The sequence below is a fragment of the Corvus kubaryi genome, unplaced genomic scaffold, assembly GCF_017639235.1.
Source record: "Corvus kubaryi isolate FWS band 111438036 unplaced genomic scaffold, C.kubaryi_AGA036_p1.0 37398, whole genome shotgun sequence".
Classification (NCBI taxonomy): Eukaryota; Metazoa; Chordata; class Aves; order Passeriformes; family Corvidae; genus Corvus; species Corvus kubaryi.
In genome coordinates, this window is record NW_024581137.1 from 17,446,184 (window position 1) to 17,466,330 (window position 20,147).

The 20,147-nt window shown below is 39.9% G+C and overlaps 1 protein-coding gene across 2 annotated transcripts in view; it reads right to left on the reverse strand.

Moving 5' to 3' along the window:
• CNOT10 (CCR4-NOT transcription complex subunit 10) overlaps window positions 1–19,242 on the reverse strand; it is a 33,106-nt gene extending 13,864 nt beyond the window's left edge. The window contains exons 1-11 of one of the 2 annotated variants that reach the window (XM_042043584.1): window positions 19,046–19,242; window positions 13,361–13,452; window positions 10,545–10,706; window positions 9,888–10,038; window positions 8,744–8,889; window positions 7,220–7,306; window positions 6,430–6,513; window positions 5,574–5,691; window positions 4,556–4,705; window positions 2,763–2,965; window positions 41–162 (exon numbers count right to left, since the gene is read on the reverse strand). In XM_042043584.1, coding sequence (XP_041899518.1) covers window positions 41–162; window positions 2,763–2,965; window positions 4,556–4,705; window positions 5,574–5,691; window positions 6,430–6,513; window positions 7,220–7,306; window positions 8,744–8,889; window positions 9,888–10,038; window positions 10,545–10,706; window positions 13,361–13,452; window positions 19,046–19,067 — 1,337 coding nt within the window. In that variant the 5' untranslated portion in view covers window positions 19,068–19,242. Of the gene's footprint in view, window positions 1–40; window positions 163–2,762; window positions 2,966–4,555; window positions 4,706–5,573; window positions 5,692–6,429; window positions 6,514–7,219; window positions 7,307–8,743; window positions 8,890–9,887; window positions 10,039–10,544; window positions 10,707–11,613; window positions 13,322–13,360; window positions 13,453–19,045 lie in introns of those variants that run through there. The other variant, XM_042043585.1, reaches the window with a different exon arrangement.
• Window positions 19,243–20,147: the final 905 nt, after the last annotated feature.

Here is a 20,147-nt window from a genome sequence, read left to right on the forward strand (position 1 = left end):
TATAAAAACCAAATAAATAACCCATGGAAAACATACTCACTTATAAACAACATTCTGTATGGACTGGGATGCTAGGACTATCTTACGGTGGTAGCCTTGACCTACTATAGATTGCACAATTCCCTTTTTGCTGGGAAGACCTTTAGTCTCTTGTTCTGATGTCTAAAAGGAAAAAAGGAAAAAAAAAAAAGAGCTTAAATATCAAGGCTATTGAATGAGAGCTCGACAAAATAAGTGAAGGCTGAAAGAAGACCTTGAACCCTGCTAAAATATAAGAATAATGGACACAGTTTTAAATCTAAAGTACAACGAAGGATCAGGGATCTTCTATTGTCTTTGTGTTGCAGAGGGGTTTTACTGCAGACTGTGTAAGCACAGATTAGTTCTGACAGCTTGTCTGATAGCCTACTGACCTAGTTTCTCCTCTGTTTTGAAAGCAAAAGAACAATGAACCAAGTCATACTAAAAGAACTGACAGGATATCTAAAAAGAAATAATTTGATCTGCCAAATAACATTCAGACTTGGCACTGTAACGCTTGCCATCTTCTCTCTCTGCTTACACAGCACTCAAAATGCTCTTTGAAAAAGCTGCTCTCAAACTGTTCCATGGGGAGCACACAGCTGAACAACAACATATGCAAAGATACATTAAATTAACTTGTTTAATGGATTTTTGGGTATGCAGACGCATTCTGTGGGTCAAATAAACTTAAAGTACCCTAATTGTGAGTCCCAAGAATTATTTCTACACCATATTTACTGGGCTTTGTTTGGCTGTTTTACCATGAGCCACCTTAACTTCACTGGTAAGTTAAGTCAGTGACAAAGAGTTGCAGTTTTAAGGAAAAACTTATCCTAAATCTGGACTTGCAATAGCTATCACTTTTCAAAAAATTTATCGGAATCTATTGTAAAAATACTGACATAGTAGCATTTACTGCCACATAAAAAATACATACACTGAGTTTGGATATGAAGCGCATATTTCCAAAAAGGTGTTCAAAATGCAGGTGTTTAAAAGGGAATCTTCTTCCATTTACATTTTATGAACTAAAATACTAAAGTGGGTGAAAATTAGTGAATTTCAGTGAAATTGCTTTTCTGCGTGGTGTTCAGAGCATAAATACGAATCCATACTTAGATATAAAGGAATATTATTGTAAATTGAGTTGTGAGGTCAAATTAAACACACTATTGGCTTTAAGGCCTCACTTGTCATGTTGAAAATCTAACAATTTAAAGACACTTCCTCTTTGCCTTTAATATTAACGGCATCCAAAGTTAATTTTTTGCTTCCAAGATTACAAATTTAGGGAATAACAAGCTGGTTTTTTGACATGAATTCAAGTTCTCTGGTACACCACACATCATCCTAACTGTAGCAGGAAGAAAACCTCAGGAGCCTGGCATAATCTACTACTTTGTCTAGTCTGCAGTAAATAGGGAAGTGCCCCATAAGGATCTGTTATTTCGCTTTTCCAGACTGCTAAATACTGCCCTTCTAAATGGAATCCTAGCTTTGGGTTTTTGCCACAAAACTTAAGCTAATCAACTCTCTCATACTCAGCTTTTCACTAGAGATGATCAGATGTGTCTTCTTTATCTATGTGTGACTTCAACCCAGTAGGATTGATACAGAGAATTGCAAAATTAGTATGAAGAAAGCTGTTCTTCCTGCATTTGATGTGCTTTCTAAAACTCAGGCAATCAGACAACAAGTAGCACATACAGAATCACAGTCAGTCCAGTTTTGACCCAACACTCTTGAATCTTCAGTGCTCTGCCTCTGAAATGGGTATAGAAGCAAATCTCTACCATAAAGTTGTGAGTATCTTAAGTTTTCTGAAATAGAGATACCAAAATATTGAGTACTATTCAAATTCCCAAGGGAGAAGTTCTGAATTTTGTATTTGGAAGTATTTGGATAGTATGCAGTAAATAAATGCACTGAGGCCCCCCAGAGAGGAAAAACAGAGAATTCAGGGGTGGGGAGAAAAAGAGAGTGAATATAGCTACTTGTTCAATTCATCCTGCACATCCTGTATAAGGAGTGAAAGGGGCATACTGTGGAAATAACTGCATAGAATCATGCAATTACAGATTACATCATCACTCCCCCACACTTAAGGGGTGAATTACAGTTTTACAGGGAATCAAGTATATCTTAATTTCACAGATGTACTATTTAGGTGCAGTATTTTCTTGTAAGAGCAAATAATCCTGTTCTCAGCCCTCTGAATTTTATCATTTGTATTTATCCTATTCATATATAGATCAACAGGCTGAAAACAAGATGCCCCAGAGGACATGCAACATGCCTGCCATGAGCAGGTTTCCACCAACTCTGCCAGGAGAAGGTGAAGACTTAGCAGTTAGAGATTCAGCTCCCCAGCAGCCGTGATCCCAACAGCTTCAGGATAGAGAAGGCTGATCTCTGCTTCCACAGCCTCTGTCACTTTCAAGCTACCCGCACTACAAAGTCTCATCCTTCTCCATCTTTAGTGGCAAATGAGTGAGGAAACAATAAAACTTTAGATGAGCTTTGGCTGCATGAAGAGAAAAAGATCACATGCAAAGAGTTCCCCTCACCTGTAGCAGCTCCAGATTAAACACATAAAAATACATATACACAAAAAATAATTAATCTGGATTTACAGAGGTGTTACAACATCAGGCCTTCAAAATGAACAGCTTAACTATTAATTCTACCTTTCTGTAACCACATGCCATTCTTTAGAAGAATTTTCAAAAGTTACTTACCCCTTTATTGGCAGCAATGCAGCATTCTGCTATTCTCAGCCACAGACGAGGGTTTGAGTGATAAACCTGGACTGCCTCAATCAGGCATTCAAAGGCAGCTAAGGGCCTCCCAATATGCAAGAGCTGAATTCCACAGTTATAGAGCAACTCATATCGTTTGTTAGTCAGTAGTGTACACATGGGTCTCCCTGAAAATTTTTTACCTGCAGAAAAGGATTACATCATATTGGATATGCAGCTCAGGAGAGCACAAAACTGAGGAAGACAGAAGATGTGAGAGACACCCCAAAGCTACCAAAACCCCCTTTCATTGCTGAAATCCACTAGCCTCCCTCTGTAAATAAATTCCTTTCACATCAAAACTGATTTCAAAGACAAATTAATTGTATTCTTAATAAAGATTGAAGTATATTAAATACTAACCTCATATGTTCCTTATCACACAAGCTAAGTGTTATACAAGAATACTGAATCCCAGATTTGTGAGAATACACATCTACACACATTCCAGAGAATGCAGATTGCAGAAGAAAACCGCTTTCTGTCTTCACATTAATACCTAAGGCTGCACTTAGGTCCAGGGGAGAAATAGAAAAAACAATAAAATGTCTGATAGTAAGTAGATATTAAAGAAAACAAGAAATGTAAACAACTATAACTTCATCAAGAAATGATGAAGACTGAGTGATGAGGCCCTCTATGGTCAGATAGGAGAGGTCTCACATTCACAAGCCCTGGTCCTGCTATCTGGGACAACACAGAAGGGCATAAACAATCCAGGAGACTCCTGGAATGTGTTTATGATAACTTCCAAGTGTTGGAGGAGCCAATGAGAAGAGGTGCTATGCTGGACCTTGTTCTCACCAACAAGGAGGGGCTGGTCAGGACTGTGAAACAGTGGAGTTAAAGATCCTTAGGACAGCAAGAAGTATGCATAGCAAGCTCACTACACTGGACTTCAGGAGAGCAGACTTTGGCATCTTTGGGGGTCTGATTGGTACAACACCACGGGATAAAGCCCTGAATGGAAGAGGAGCCCAAGAAAGCTGATTAATATTCAAGCATTACCTCTTCCAAGCTCAGGAGTGATGCATCCCAACAAAGAAGCCAGGCAAAAATGCCAGAAAGTATTTGCCAGGAGCTCCTGGACAAATTCAATACAAAAAGAAAGCCTACAAAGGGTGGAAGCAAGGACCAGTAACCTGGGAGGAATACAGAGAAACTGAGAAACCAGGGATCAGGTTGGAAAGCTAAGTCTTGGCAGGATTAAATCTGACCAGGGACGTCAAGAGCAACAACAAAAGCTTCTATAGGTATGTTGGTGATAAATGTTGATGTTGGAAGACTAGGGAAAGTGTGGGGCCCCCTCCACAAGGAAACAGGGGACCTGGTTACCCAGAATACGGAGAACACATCCTTCATGCCCTGATGGTTCTACACAGTGTCAGCAGGACTATAAATAACCTATGCAAAATAGGTCACAAAAATTTTATTTTGCCATACCTCCCTAACTGATGGACCAAGTCTACAAATGAGGGAGAAGTAATTGTCCCAGCACCACAGTACATCAAGAAAAGCAAAAAAATAAAGAACATATTTAATCATCACCATGTATTTCTGGCAACAACAACTACATTCTTACATCAGATTATCATCAAAGTTCTCACCCTTCTTCCCTGTCCTCCACAAAGAGACAGACGGGGAATTTTGCTGATAATTACTCAAACCTTCTGTCCTCTGTTTCCTTGATTTGCCCACCCCTCTTCCACCATCTGTTTGAATCTCCTGCTTACCTGGATCCGAGCTGCCCGTTCCTAGCTGTGCACATGCATTATCATTCTCTTGCAAGGCTTTTTTAAAGTAAAAAATTCCTAAATTGTGCTTTCCCATTGCAAAGTGGATGCAGCCAAGATTGTTCCAGAACATACACCTTAAGCATTCACCTGACAGAACAAAAGACCATTTTCAGAAAGTGAAAGTTGTTGCTAAGCCCATGAAATGCTCCAACCACTCTCTCATGGGTCAGCATATTATGGCAGTCTATTAAACATGTTTTTCAGTGAGATGTTCATGGATGATGGTGTTATACATATATGTATATATATATGCACCAACCTAACCATACAAGTGGGAAATGCACTCTTCTTTCTAAATATATGATGTTCAGGTAACACTGTAAGAGGTTCTTTCTAAATAATAAAGGACAAAAATCTAAACTTTTCACTTATCTGCTGGTGACTAAAGTTTTACATGGATAATAAAGAAAAAAGAAAAAAAAACCCACCCTAAAAATCCAAATAACCAGACCATTAGCAAATTAAACAGACATTATTTCAGTCATAGCCTAGGAAGACCACTAAGTTAACATTATATTGTGCAAAAAAGGTAATGCAAAAAAGTGACATGACTGTAAAGTTTTCAATAAAATTTTAAGTCATAAAGAGAACTTTAAGCACATAAATTGCCAGAAAGGTCTCAGTTCTAGATCTAGTAAGTTGCCTTTTGTTTCATTTCTTGATTAAGAGACTCAATTGTGAGCCTTGCAAATAGAACACACCTTCACAAATTCATTTTTATGGACAATCACAGCCTTGTGTAGAAGAAAGTTCAATGAAAAACACCACAGTGTTATATGAAAGAGCATAAGATGGAAGGTGAAACACATCCAGCATATAAACCCATGACTTTCAGGGCTGACTCTGTTAAGTCATCATTAATGTCCTTAAAATTAATATAAACAGTAGTCCTATCAACTAGTTCTATTATACTAGACACTGAAGTACCTGCAAGGATGAAGGGTTTTTATTTTACCTGTTTTCATGAAGCCTGGATGTTCAGCAATGTTGGCACTGTTTAAAAGTTTGACAGCTTTACGGTAATTGCCTCTCAAATATTCAAAATTGCTCTTAAGAAAGAGAGAAGGAGCTGACTGTGAAGGAGAAAACAATAGTTAGTTATCTCTTGGTTGATGATTTCTACTGCTAGTGTTAAATCACTTCACAAACCTGCTTCTTCTGCCACTTTAAAAATAAATGGGTTTAGGCCATAATACTTTCAAGAACTCTGTCATGGAAATGGCTAAAGGCAGAGGATCTCTAACCTGTCTTCTAATACCTTCCTCCCCACACTTCCCCTCCCTGCAGAGCTCCTCCTAGGCTGTAATCTTCCTGGTCTGCCAATAGAGACCTCATGATCTAGAAGGTTTTCTGTTAAACTTGCTTTCCAGCAAGACATAAGCCTCCCAAAAATGTCAACAAAAAGAAAAAAAACAATGCCAAAAAATGCCCACATATCCCAGAATTAATCTTTTATGAACTGGTTTAAACCACCAATTACATCAAAGTTTGTAATATGCATAACATCCATAGTAAACTAAAACTTGTTTCATTTCAATTATAAAGAATGCTGAGCCTGTTTATTATGTAGTGTTTCACTGTTATTTTGGCACCACAAAGTGCACTTTTTCAGCAACTGAAAACAGCACAAATAAGAAAATTCTACATTGATTACATCAGCAGAGAGATTACAAACCAAACTGACTACCTAAAGCATTACTTCATGCATTCACCCTCAATTAGACGGTTTTTCATAAAGAACATTAGCAAATTCAGTTTTAAGATAGAGAATGTATCTATATTTGAAAAACAATAGTCTTAAGAATACTTACATTCCCAGCTGTATTCATAACAGACTTGATCTCCCTTTTGCATGCTTTTAGTGACTTCATCTGGATATAGGCTCTCACCTTATACTGTTAAATAATTAAATTTGTTAAATAATATACAATAATTTCTGCAGGTTTGCAAGACAAACTGTATCTAGATATTTACTGCAGAATATTTTATGTACGTCTTTAAAATAGGTAATAAAAAGGTGTTCAAAAAGTCTTCATTTAAAAATTCTATTCAGACTCAAAACACCACATTTATATGGTTTGTACTTACAATAAGCAGATAAACATTTTGTTCAATGGCCAACAGCTGCTTTCTATTCAAACACAGATATGAGCACTCAAAATGACAAACTGATTAAAATAACCTAACATCTTCATCCCAGACATTTACCTACTAAACTGAAAACAACAGTAAGCAAATGCTAATAGGGAACCACTCTGATTCTTCCCATATTTTTCAACAGAACAGCACAGTAGAATAAAACCTCAGCTGATTTAGACTGTTGGAGGTTGAACAGACAAATTCAATGCAGAGAACTGCCATGTAAAGAAATTATTATAAGATGCAGGTACTGAAATGGGGGGGAGGGGGAGCTGTTAGGTCAGTTTTTCCTGTACATGGATCTTACAAAAAGGAAGACTTAGATAAATTCATTGTTTTGTTTTACACCAAGGAGAGAGAAAGCATCATAATTTGGGCTGAACTAGTTTTGAAGGAGATGGTGCTCAGATTTTAAAAAACCTTGAAGTAATGTTCTTGTAAAAATAATATGCAGACCCTTACCTGATGTATCTTAGATTTAGCAACTTCTATTAAAGCTCCACTTTCAGATTTTTGATTTGAGGAATCTTTATTGGTATTATTACCTGACTGTCAAATAAAAAAAAGGAAGTTTTACTGTTAGTCACCTTTTAAATTCAGTTGACAGATTCAACTCACATGAAAAAAAAAAGTATTTAATAGTATTTCACAATATTTAATATCAAAATACACTCATCCCACCAGAAACTAACATGAGTTTAACAATTAAAATCGACAAACCACACCAGCCTATGAAGAGCTGAATTCTGTACTAACATTAGTGTTTCATTATGTTGCTCTGCAGTTAAGAAGAATTCTTTTGCCTAGAAGGATGACATGCACATTCTGGAGTACCTTTTTAATATTTTCACTGGTAGAATTACTATACACTTAAAGAGAGAATGTTTTATCTTAAGTGTGACATTCCATCAACAGGAAAACACTGAAATGCCCTCTCTTCACTTCCAAACCACTACAGATTCTACTGATTTTTCCAAAAGGCACATGAAAGATTCCATTTGAAAGTATACCTCATACTTTCATATACTATATGAAAAAGATACTTCATTTCCCATCCTATGCTATGCAATTGCAGTTCCTCTGACACTGACTTCCCTTTCAAACTTAGGGTCTCATATGGTCATAAAGCAAAGACAAACAATATTTGACTCTGGAGACAACTGTCTTTCCAACGTCTCTGACTGAAGAAAGACAGCTCCCTGGAGTAAAGAGAAAAGGGTGAAAGAGAGGGAATAAACAGCTGCTGTACACAATTAACTCAGTTATTAACATATTTAAGCTGCTGTCTAAAGTTACAGGTGATCTAACATAGTTTTATAATTCAAAAGTCTTAAAACACTAATTTTGGATTGAGCTAAAGCATACTGTTGGAACCCTGGATTCCGAGAATTTCAGCCTTTCAGTGCTGAGAGGCATTGATCCTCAGAAATACACTGTATCCAATCCAACACCCTGGGAAAAGTTTCCTAAATTGTGTGATAACACTGAGGTTGTTGCTGTGTAATTAAAAGTTATGTCACTGGGTGAAATACGTAGAAATGTAGAAAATTAGGTTTTGAACATATAGGTAAGAATAGGTTACAACATGGAGGATTTTGGGTGTGGATTTTTGTCTTCTTCCTTCTCCTTCTTCACAAACCTGAATGTTCTGTCATTGGGTCAAAAGTTCTGCACTGCAGAACTTGAAAAGTTAGTAATTGGATTGTAAGTAAAAACATATCTCATTACTGGTTAGTTTAGATTTTAAAGAGCTTGGAAAAGTAAAACTCACGGCCATTTTCCACCCTTCCAACAAAGAGGCACTCTCTGTGCAGCTGTGTTACTGATAAGATATAATAAACAACTAAGTCTGAACAAGAATACTCGCTCTCCTGTGTCTCAATTCAAACTCTGAGTTAAAAGAACTCAAGATGAAAAAGTAAAAGAAGAAAAAGTAATACATATTTCTGATAAGATTTAGTGGCATTTGTATTACTTTAAGCTTACCTCATTTTTTCCATTCTTGCTGTTATTGTTGCCCTGTGAAATCATTTTTTCCAGAACCGCAAGCAGATGCAAGGCTTTCTCAGCTTGGTAAGTTAACAGGTATAAGTCTACAAGCAAGAAGCACACAGCCTGGGCAAACTTCTCTTCTGTGAAAAGCAAAGAAGAAAAAATTATTTTGCAGCTCTAATACCAATCCCTCCAAACATGGTTGGAAAAAAAAATTACTATAAAGCGCCATCTATGCAACATTATGAGAAAAATCAATCTATTATGTAAGAAAAAATAATGCAGCCATCTCCAACCCACAGCTAAGTACATACACTGAAAAGAAAGCTCATTCATTCAAATGGCATCAGCGTAAAAAGCACAGACTAAAGACAGCTTAACAAGTATTTCATGTTCATAGGTTTTGAGAACTGGTCTAAGCAGATCAGCAGCAAAGATGCAGCATCTGAACAGACAGAGCCATATGCAGAAATCCCACAGAACTCAAAAAGATTCTGTACAAGCACATCTCCGCTTGGCTGACTTCACAGAGTAAATCCCAATTATGCATGTTGAAAACTGGGAGGAACTGAAGGAGAAACACAGTAGCCTTTACTTCATTTACTGAGACACACATACATATATCCTTCAGCCTTCTCACTTCTAAAATTTAACAAGGACTATGAAATTATTTCATACAAGTATGGCAATTCCACTGCACAAGGTATCATAGCTCATAAAAGCTGCAGACTTCATATTCAGATATGAGCACATACAATTATGTATTACCTAATACAGGTATTTTAAAATGAGTGCCCTGAAAAACAGACACCCACCTGTGAAGTTGCATGATGACTCAAAACATTAGATTTTAAATAATTTCATTCGCTTGTCCGTATTATTTACATAAATACCTTCTCAAGTTGAAAAAATCCATTTCAGTTTCATTGCACTTGTCTGCTAAAGCTCTCTGAAGTACCTTCCCCCAAATTCGTTTGCTGTCCTTGATACAAGTAAAACATATTCTTCATTCCAAACCCTACCTAATTTCTTAAAACCATATTAGACAAATTACAAATCACTCGTCTGATAGTGAAAAGGACTGAATTGTCTTTCTGTAGTTCTTGCATGAACAAGATTCTTCTTTCTGCCCACATACCAAAAGGCTCTATGAACTGGTACAGCTTCTCCCCAACTGATATAGCTTCAGTATACTGACGCAGATGGTACAGGATAACAGCTTGATTGTAGTACAGCATACTGTTCTCAACATCATCCAAACCATCCATTTCTTCAACAACAGAGTGAACCTGAAAAAACCCCACTCATTTCATTAAACTTTCATTACCTATGATTTTAGAGTACCAGGTATTTAAAAAAAAACAACTCCAAAGCTATGAATTTCTCTAGAGGTAGATTATAATTTACTGACCTAATAAACTTCATTGTTGTTGCACATAAACACAGCAAAAAAACATACAATGAAATAGAAAGTTGTCAATTGAGTAGTAAAGTAATATTTTCACTTTTTTATTATTTCACAAACTATTCCAGGTTAAGGAACTTTCTACTGAAAGAACATAGCAGGTCCTTCTATTGTTATAATCTCAGACCAATTTCAACAATAGTTAAAAACACAACTACAAAAACTGTCCTACAAGATTAAACTGCCTCAGATGTTTAAAAGTGATGTTACTTTCTTATTTTATTAAATCTAAGGGACAAGGGACAGAAGTTTTACTCCTACTCCACTGAAAGATTCTGCCACCATTAAAAGTACTCACAATCAAGTACCATGTCAATATGGTTGCATTACCTGGTTTTTCAGTTGGTTAAGGGTTTGTCTCAAATTGTCTGTGGTAGTCTGGTTACTTTTACAGAACTCTGCAACAGCAGTATTCAAAGTTATTTTGTAGTCATCTTTGTTTATGTCTTGAAGGGTATTTAGGTGTTGTAAACAAGCATCATAGTTTCCAGCCTGTAAATTGCACATACCAGAAACACGCATTAGAAGATACAGTCTCCTTTATCAAAACAAGTGAACTAAATGTCTATACACACACTTCATTATTTATGCAGATTAACATGGATGAGAAGCAAGTCTAAATATTGAAGCCATATCCAAATTGCAAAAATAATTTGATGGAGTAAGGACAAATTAAGTAGCTGATTATTATTAACAGATGTTTCCATGAAAAGCGTTATTCTCATTTCTCTTATCATATTAAGTTTTGAGATTCTGTTTCCTCAGTTTTCATAATTTTTCCCCATTTCATGAACATTGAGCAGCTGCCATTGCTTACACAAGTTCCAGCCCAACATTTTATGCTCATTCTTCAGTTGATCTGGATATACAGTGATTTACAATTTGATCTATAGAAGTTAGCTCAGGAGAGATTGCAAAAAGAAAGTGTCACTTTCCCAGAGTAGGTTTAAAAAACATTTTTACAAGCTTTAGCTGTTGGATGAAGTATCCAATCACCTAGGAATGCCTAAACAGAAACTAGGAGCCAAGCACGATGCTCCACTGAGGTGTGATTTAATAGAAAAATCCCTTTCTTTGACCTCAGGAATAAACAAGGACTTGAGAGTCACGCACCTCTGCTGCTTTCAGTTTTCGTCTTTTCTGTGTTGGTACAGGAGAAATTTAGTGACATCAAGGAATGAAAGAGAACTCCTGACTCTTTCAACTACATCAAGTTGATGTTTCACTTAAGATGATGCTTCACTTTCAACTGCTCAATTCCTACACAGGAATAATCACATTCACCTCTTCCATATCAGAGTTACTTCCAGTCTGGTCAGACAGATAAGCAGATGCATTTCCACCTCTGTCAATGGTTCACACCCAAAAGCTAAGCTCTTGAATACCACCCTCCACTTACTCCTCCTCTTCAGGTGCTGTTCCACTGAGCTTCTCCTGGGCTCCTGAGTAACTTCATATTAAGGGCAGAATACAACAGAGAAGAGCTCTGGGGTCCTTCTGCTCTTCCCAAGGAAGATGCCATTCTGCAGCTACTTTCCACAGAACCATTCCAGTTCCTTCAGTCTCCCGTGAAAGCAGAGTTACAACACAGAGAGATGTAGCAGGACATTGACACATTTTCACAACTCTAAGCATCAACAGCATGGATTGCCTTGTGATCATGTGCACAACACAGGGACTTGCAACTCAACTGCTGGCGTGCTTTTTAGTTGAGACAGTTCATCTCCCAGTGATTCTCCTCCTGTGCTCACACTTAGAGCTTCTCTTCAACAGGAGCTTTCAGATCACAGCAGCAAGGCTTCTAACCATGGCTGGACTACAAACCTTGAACCTTTAAATGCTCAGCTTATTTTGTGATGTTCTTCATCAGCTAACAGTCCTTTATGCCACTCTACTAGACAGGATCTAAAATATAATACCCATTTTTATAGGAATTCTATCAAGACTGAAACTGAATGTGTAATATGATAAAGCAGCAGGCAAGGCAGTCCACAATGCTATTTGGAGCTACTCAACAACAAGAAAATTCCTGAACAAGGCACCAAATTAATTCTGCTCACATCTGTTGCCACCTCACTCCATGAATTCAGAGAGTTCTTAAAACAAGAAAAAACATTACAAGACAAACCAGATACACTAGACCAGTAATGATGAAGTCATTAGCAGATCAAAAGTATTTTAGGCATTCAGATGTGTGGGCAAGGTGGAAAAGAAATTACTCTCTCATGTGTCTTCAGTTCTCAGGATCAAATGCCAACAACAAAAATGTTATTGAAAAAGAGCAGTTGAGCTAGACAGCTTTCAAGAAGACATCGGTGAACAACATCAGCTGTAGTCAGTGTAAGAACCAACTTCGTGCACTCCATGTAACAACATGAGTGAAACATTGAAGCAAGAATCTCAAAAGCCAGAACTTAAATTCTTCCCTGACCTATTTCACAAATTCAAAACTGAATTTAAATCAAGGCTTTTTGGAGACAGAGATACAACAACTGAAAGGAAAAGCAATTACATTTCTTGTCACACCACATAAAATCAGGAGACAATACAAAGAAAGAAAGGAACTGAAAGACCTGGTACCTGAACTTTAACACACAAGAAAAAAAATCTTCCAAGAAACACAAAACGAGTAGTAAATACTGCCTATAGGTGTTATGCGTTCAGAAATACGTTTTCATGTAAAGTGACAGAGCATTATACAACACTTCTTTGTGAAAGAATATAGCATGATGCTAAAACACAAAAGGATTTGTTTCGTTGCTGTTTTTTAAATACACGTGGTTCCTTTAAACACTAGCACAACATTTTTAGCTTGATGTCAGTAACTCTTCAGAGAGATCATGCATTTTCAACGCTGATGCAGAATAGCAGCCTGCTTCTTCCAATTAACTCATCATATAGCTTTTAAGGTTACTAAGTTTTGAGAATCAAGATTAAAAATGCTCCTGGTTCAAGTATCCTGTTCAGTCTTCTTGCATCACAGCAGATAGAAAATGCATGTGCTGTCTTTATAACATAACTAGTGCTACTTTTAAACATCCTCTCAATGTATTTGCAACTGTATTAAGAAAACAGGAAAAACAATTACACAAGCCCATTTAGCAGTAATGTGGTAACTAAGAAGTCTCAGTTTGACTTTGTCTTACTTGAAAAGCTTGTAATGCACTGCTCGACAACTCCTTTTCCTGATCAGTAATCCCAGAAGTACCCGCTCCTTCATGTTTCTCAGTACCTTGATCTGTAAAGACAGAAGGTTACAACAAAGTTTGCAAGTGTGGTGACAGCTGTGCAGCTTGAAATCTTTGTTTCTTCCAGTTCTCAAGGTCCTCCTGCCAGTAAGTAATTCTCCAGATAACTGTAGCAGTCTCTACTACACTATCTATATCCCAAGTTACATCTCCTACCACAATATCCCAAGTTATTCTGTACTCCTAGTGAATTCCTCTCCATAAAATGTAAATTACAGTGCTCACTGAGTAACCAAAGTCCTGTAAGTTAACAGACAACCTATGCATTTTAGATTTCTCTTTAAAGTTGCAATCATACACTACGATTCTTATTTTGCTCAAAAGTCAGCAGTGAAGGCCATGTATCATAAAATATGTACCACAATGGGTTAGATGAAAACCCACACAAAATCCTGCATACTGCTTCCTAAACAGCAAGAAAGGGATACTCCAGGGTGCAACAAAAGCCAGAGTAAAGACCAGAACTTCCACACAGCTCCCGACTTTGGAAGAATATCTCCCCAAATAAGAGGCTGCAATTGAAACATCATTGTTAATAATCATTGACAGACCTGATATACTTTTTAAAAAACCTCTCTATACTTTTGTATTCTTCAATGTACTCCATCAAATGCTGTCTGGTGACTATATTGCAAGGCACAAGCAAATGCTGACTGTTCACTTTTTCAGCCTCACTCCAAATCTTACAGATCTTCCTTTGAATCACCTCTCTTCCAATTGTGAGCAGGAACAGTTTATTCCCCATCTTCCTCACTTTTATTTTTCCCAGAATCTTCTCCAGTTCTATTATACCCTTTTCCAGATTAAGACAAGAACATGTAGCAACTATGATGGTAGCCCCTTTATGCATTTGTATAACAATGTAATACGGTTTTGTCTTCAATTTTTTACATAGGAATCCTATCATTTGTTTCAGTCACTATTGAGCATATTTTTCAGAAAGAAGTCTACTAAATCCTTTTGTCATCATGTAATTAAGAATTCAGTGAAGTTGCATGAAAAAGCACAGTACAGACATGCCATGTCAAAGAAGCTGAAAAAAACCCCCACTAAGCCCTTCCTTGTGCTGAACACAAACTACTGAGGAAAAATAAAACAACCCCACAACCACCACACCAGACAGAGTATTTCTAGGAGCATTAATTAATGTGCTGGAACATACCGAAATCATTTCATGTTTTTGAAACAAAGACTTTATAAACCAGCAATGGTTTCCACTTCTGCAGAAGATTATTTCTTGAATTTCACAATGGAAGATCTGCTCTAATGTACATTTTGCTATCTTAATAGACTATGTAGGCTTTGTAAACTCAATGTCTGCTTTGTCTTCCCTATAATGCAGAGATGTAATGCAAACTCTGCTAATTTTGTTTTCACTTTGAACAAATGAAAACACTTAGGTGTGAGCTCCTGGCAAAATCCATTCCTCATGATCACCAATATATCTGGATCTTCTACTACTGACCATGAAAATTTACAAATATAGGACAAACAACAGTCGTAAGGGACAGTCAAACCTCAGAAGATTCATCAGTTAACATCCTCAGTAAGAACAAAACAGACTTATTAATCTATTAAGTTTGTGCCTGTTGCTGGGAAATAGTGAGATTCCTTCCCCCTGCAGTAACACTACTGCCCCCTACAATAACACATTTGAGCAAGAATTGTAAATATTTGGTTGTGACTTTCATCCTGCATTAAGATGTCAACAAAGATGAGATTTTAAAACTTCAACAAATCTTACACTCGCAAGAGTAATCCACTGTCATTTAGATAAAATTCAGGGTTCCGCAATTTCAGTACTCTGGAGGGATGGATCCTCAGGGGCCTACACCTGCTATGAAATCTGATTGCATAAGGCATTGATCAACACCACTTGCACTGCCTTGTCCTTGAAAAGGCAAAAGAGAAATTTAAACCACAAAAAAGCTCAGAACATTTTTGATGTGCCAAAGGCTTTCCACAGCAGAAAAGGAAAGAACACGAAGCACCTCTGCTTCAAGCTAAATATAGCATAGGTCTGATTCCAGCTCTAAACCTTGTGATTAAAAAGATGAACCGAAAGCTCTCACTCTCCAGGGATCTCTAGAACAGCAGCAAATAAGCAAATGCATCTTCCCTCAAACTTTCACGTTAACAGTGGCATTATCTGCTTTATTTGCTCAGCATGCCTGTCAGATTGTGCTAGTAAAGGTAACCACAGTGCAAAGCCTTGAGACTCTAAAGCTTCTGAAGCTGATAACACTCAGTCTGATCAGGTTCTTCACATACAGGTTTATCTAGCAGAGAGCCATCAACTACCACATGGATTACTGCCTTTGTATACAGGTTTGTAGGACCAGCGTCTCAAAGGAAGTCTGAATTCTGAAGTAAAATGTCTTCAATGAAGTGACAGATAAACCAGGAGACACTTGACTAAGGTAAAAACTACATTTACATAGCTTCGCTGATGTAATTGCTAAGGAAAAATCAGGACAGGTCTTCAAATTTCCCTGTCTCTCTAAGCTTGTTGGTACATTAAAAAAACACGAACAAACCCAAAACATAAAATGAAACTGGGGACTACATCAAGCAAAACCAGAGCTGTCCCTGTAATCCGATTAACTGCACCTACTACCACTCAGTAAACAAAGCAGGTTTGTGAAACCTGAATTGGAAGCTTATCAAGAAAACAAAACTAAAGTCCAGTGGATGTAGTTCACAGAGTAGCTCCTTCCTTTGAAAAAAGCCCAACAAAACCAGTTTGGTTACTCTCTACCCTTTTTGTCCAAACACATCTGAAACTTGTTAAAGACCTAAAAGCCACTCCAGTCTAATGTAATACTGCTATTCTTGTTTAGACTGGGATCTACTGCTTCAGCTGATCTTTGTTATCAAGAGATCCCTCCAAGAGGAGTCACCTGAAAGCTGTCTGGCACAACGTACTGAACAGAATTCCCACCAATCCCACTGACATGGCGGTGCAGGAGAAAGTGCTCCTGTTCTCTTGGCTGCAAATGGCTATCCCAGTACTTGCAAATAAAACTGTTACCTCCATGTTCTTTGAAGCATTTGAAAGTGAAACAGGTAGGAAAATTGCTCCCTGGCAAAAGATACAACATGCCACTTGCCCACTTGGGCCCCTGTGACCTTTGGCACTCTTGCAGAAGCACGTGGTGTGGGTAACACATCACACCTGTCACCTCCAACATGCTCCCATCCATAGAGCAGCCAAAATTCTCAGCTGAAATATCCAGGGCAGTGCAGATTCTCTACTTCACAAGCGAGAGAACTTGATTTATCTCTGTAACTTGTATTTAACCTGTTTAACTTTTCATTTGTCCAACCTTCACGAGTACAGACCAACTCTAAAACTAAAACTTGTGTAGGGTCATGATGAGGGGCAAAAGGGGCAACGTGGAAAAGGATGTAAAAATCAACTGCTCAGATTTTGACCTGGAGAAAGCTGCTGCACTAAGTTGGAAGTTAAAGAAGCAAGCCAGGAATTATCTTCCTAGCTATCGATCCTGGGGCTGAGCTGCAGAAACACTACGTCACGGAGGCTGGTTTGCTTTGTACAAGCAGGAAGATGCTCTTGCTGGAGAAGGTACATCATGGTGGACAGCAGAACTTCAGGAAAACTGGCTCTATGAGAGGAGAACAAGGAAAAGTATGAGACTGCCACCTGAAAAGGAAGATTGCTCTCCTTGTGGGCTTGCTGCCAGAATTTCATAAAAGCAGCAAGAAAGTCACATCTTCCACATACACGTACCTGAAGACACCTGAGAGCGACTACAATCATTATCCTTCTCATACCTGCTCTCTGTTTCTCCAAGGACTGCTGTTCCTGAGCTCTCTTGTTCTTACACCCTGTGAATTAGATCTTGCATGAACTGTGCTGTTAAACACCAGAGCATCTCTGGAAATATTTTTCATTTCCAAACTGTACAGGCAGAGGGAAAATCTCTTTCTTGAAAGGAGAGGAATCTATCACGTGACTCTTGCTCCAAAAGAATTTTGAAGGGTATGAAGCCCAGGCAGTGTCCAGCCATTACAAGATAACAGTTTGTGGCACCAAGACTTACATTTTAATTTTTGTAGGAAGCCCTTCACTACCAGTATAGGTATAATAGGCTTCTTTGCTGTGCAATGAAAAGCAAACACTTCTCAATGGAAAGCTACCTCTAGCTCCCTGCTATGAGCAAGTGCAGCATGTAGAATATCTTGCCATAGCTCACATCTTTGATTCATTTGGCACAGACTTTTAAGAAAGTAAAACTGAAAAGTTCCATCAACACTTCAAAGAACATCAAAAAAAAATATTAAAAACTTGATGCCAATTTTTTTTCTTGTAGTTTAGCAGTCACTTACAGTTCTTATAAATAAACACGTGATAGTTTAGTAAACATTACTCAGTACAATATACTTTTTTTTCCTGTATTTTTTTCCAGGTACTGAGGCGTTTCATATTTAGCATCCAGAGAAAAAAAATTGCTTAAGGTGATTTTAAATAATGCTCCCACCACATAAAAACAACTAGAAAAAAAAGGTGACCAGAAACAGGACCTGAGGGAACGGCATGAAACTGTGTAGGGGAGGTTTAGGTTGGATATTAGGAAAAGGTTCTTCATTCAGAGGGTGTTTGGGCACTGGGATGGGTTCCCCACTTGGCACCAAGCCTGACAGAGTTCAAGAAATGAAAAACTCTCACAGGCACATGGTGTGATTCTTAGAGATGTCCTGTGTAGGGCCAGGAACTGGAATTTGTTAATCTTTATCGGTCCCTTCCAACACAGGATATCCTACACTTCTATTAAGTAGAATTATACAATTCTAGAAGTAAGCCTTTCCTCCACATTGTCCTCTTCTCCTTCCTCCGCGAGCTGCTATCTGATGGAATGACCTTTCCTGCAATGAAGACTTCTTGCACGATGGGGAGTTGTACAGGAGGTGGACAACCAGTAGTTCATCAGTGCTACACAGCAACTGTATTTGAGATTTATTCTGTCTGTTTACCAGAATACAGCTTATTTTTTAGTCTCAGTGATTTCTCTCTGCAGTGTCTTCCCAGGCCCGAGTTCAGTGAGGACCCACTCATCCCCTGAAACCAAAGCAGCACTCCTGCGGAAATCGGCCTGAACTCCAGCGATTAAGCAGCACCACCAAGAGTTATAACCTCCCTCATACCTTCTGCATGCCCCAGTTTAACAAATTAACCCAGAAGTTCGACTTTTGTAGATGTTATCAAGCTCTAGGAGACAACGCCCGCCCCCCCCAGTACGTCCATAGGGCCCTCCCCACCGAGCCCTTCCCGGCCAGGAAGGGGCAACAGCTCAGCGCCGCTTGCCGAGGGCACAGAGGGCCCCGTCCGCACCCGGCCCAGCCGGTGACCCGGCAGGTGCCACAGGGGCCCTCACAGCAGCCCCCGCGCCCGCCGGACAGGGGGGCACTACCTCCCCGGCGGAAGGACACGGCACACAGCAGGGCAGGCGGCCGTTCCTCCCGGCGCTCACCGCCACCCGCGCGGGAGCGTGTCCCTCCGCGCCGGGCGGCGCAGGCCCGGGGCGGGCACGGCGGGGCCGCGGCCTCCCCGTCCGCACTCACCCGCAGCCTTGTCCGCCGCCATCTCCGCCTCGGACGCAGCTCCGCGCGGGACCGCGCAGCCCGAGCGCGCCGGTAGTTGCCGAGAGTCCCCCGCGCGCTGCGCTACGCCACAGGCGCTGCCCGACGGCCGCCACCAACCGCCCGCTGCCCCCGGCACTACTTTGCCGCCGCCGCCGCCGCTGCCCTGCGCACGCCGGACCCGCCCCGCCGGTGCGCCGCCCGCCCCGATTCGCCCGCCGCTTCCGGGTTCCCGGCGCGCCCGCGACGTCCGGTCGTTGCCGGGGTACCGCGGATGTGACGCCAGGACGCCGCGGGGGGCAGGGGCAGGTGAGCGGGGCGGGGTCGCCGTGCTGCCGTGTGAGGGTCGGGCGGGCGGTCCTGCCCGGTCGTCCTGCGGCACGGAGCTCACTGGCAGCTGCCGGCCGCTGTCTCGAACGGGTTTTGTCCGTTCTGCCTCTTTCAGACGTGCCAGCCCTTATCAATGTGTGTAAATAACGAAAGGTGGGGTGCTAAGAGGATGGAACCAGGCTCTGTTCGGTGGTGCCAACCAGTAGGACGAGAGGCAACGGGCAGAAACGCATCCATGGAAAGTTTCACCTGAACATGGAGATGAACTTCGTTACTGTGCAGGTGACCAAGCACTGGAACAGGTTGCCCAGAGAGGGTGTGGAGTCTCCCTCACTGGAGATATTCAAGAACCAGCTGGACACAATCCTGTGCCATGTGCTCTGGGATGGCCCTGCTCGAGCAGGGGGGTTGGAGCAGCTGACCCCACTGTGGTCCCAACCTGACGCATTATGTGATCCTCTCCGGAGCAATAGCGGTGACCTGGAGGCTTCCCTTCAATACGTTCTGTAGTTTATGTGGATTATCAGGCCTCAGACCGTCTCTCTAAAGTGTTGTTAAGGTGCTTCTCACCATACTAATTAATGGCGATAAATGCCCGAAGCAGGTTTGGTGCTTGCATCCCGCATTCCTTCCTAAGTGGCTGTTTGGGCACTGGAGACCCGAAGCCTGGGCAGAGGGACAAAACCCTCATCAGACTGAAGACCCTAATTAGTCTTTGTTATGGTCATCATTATATTTCTCATTAACGTAATAG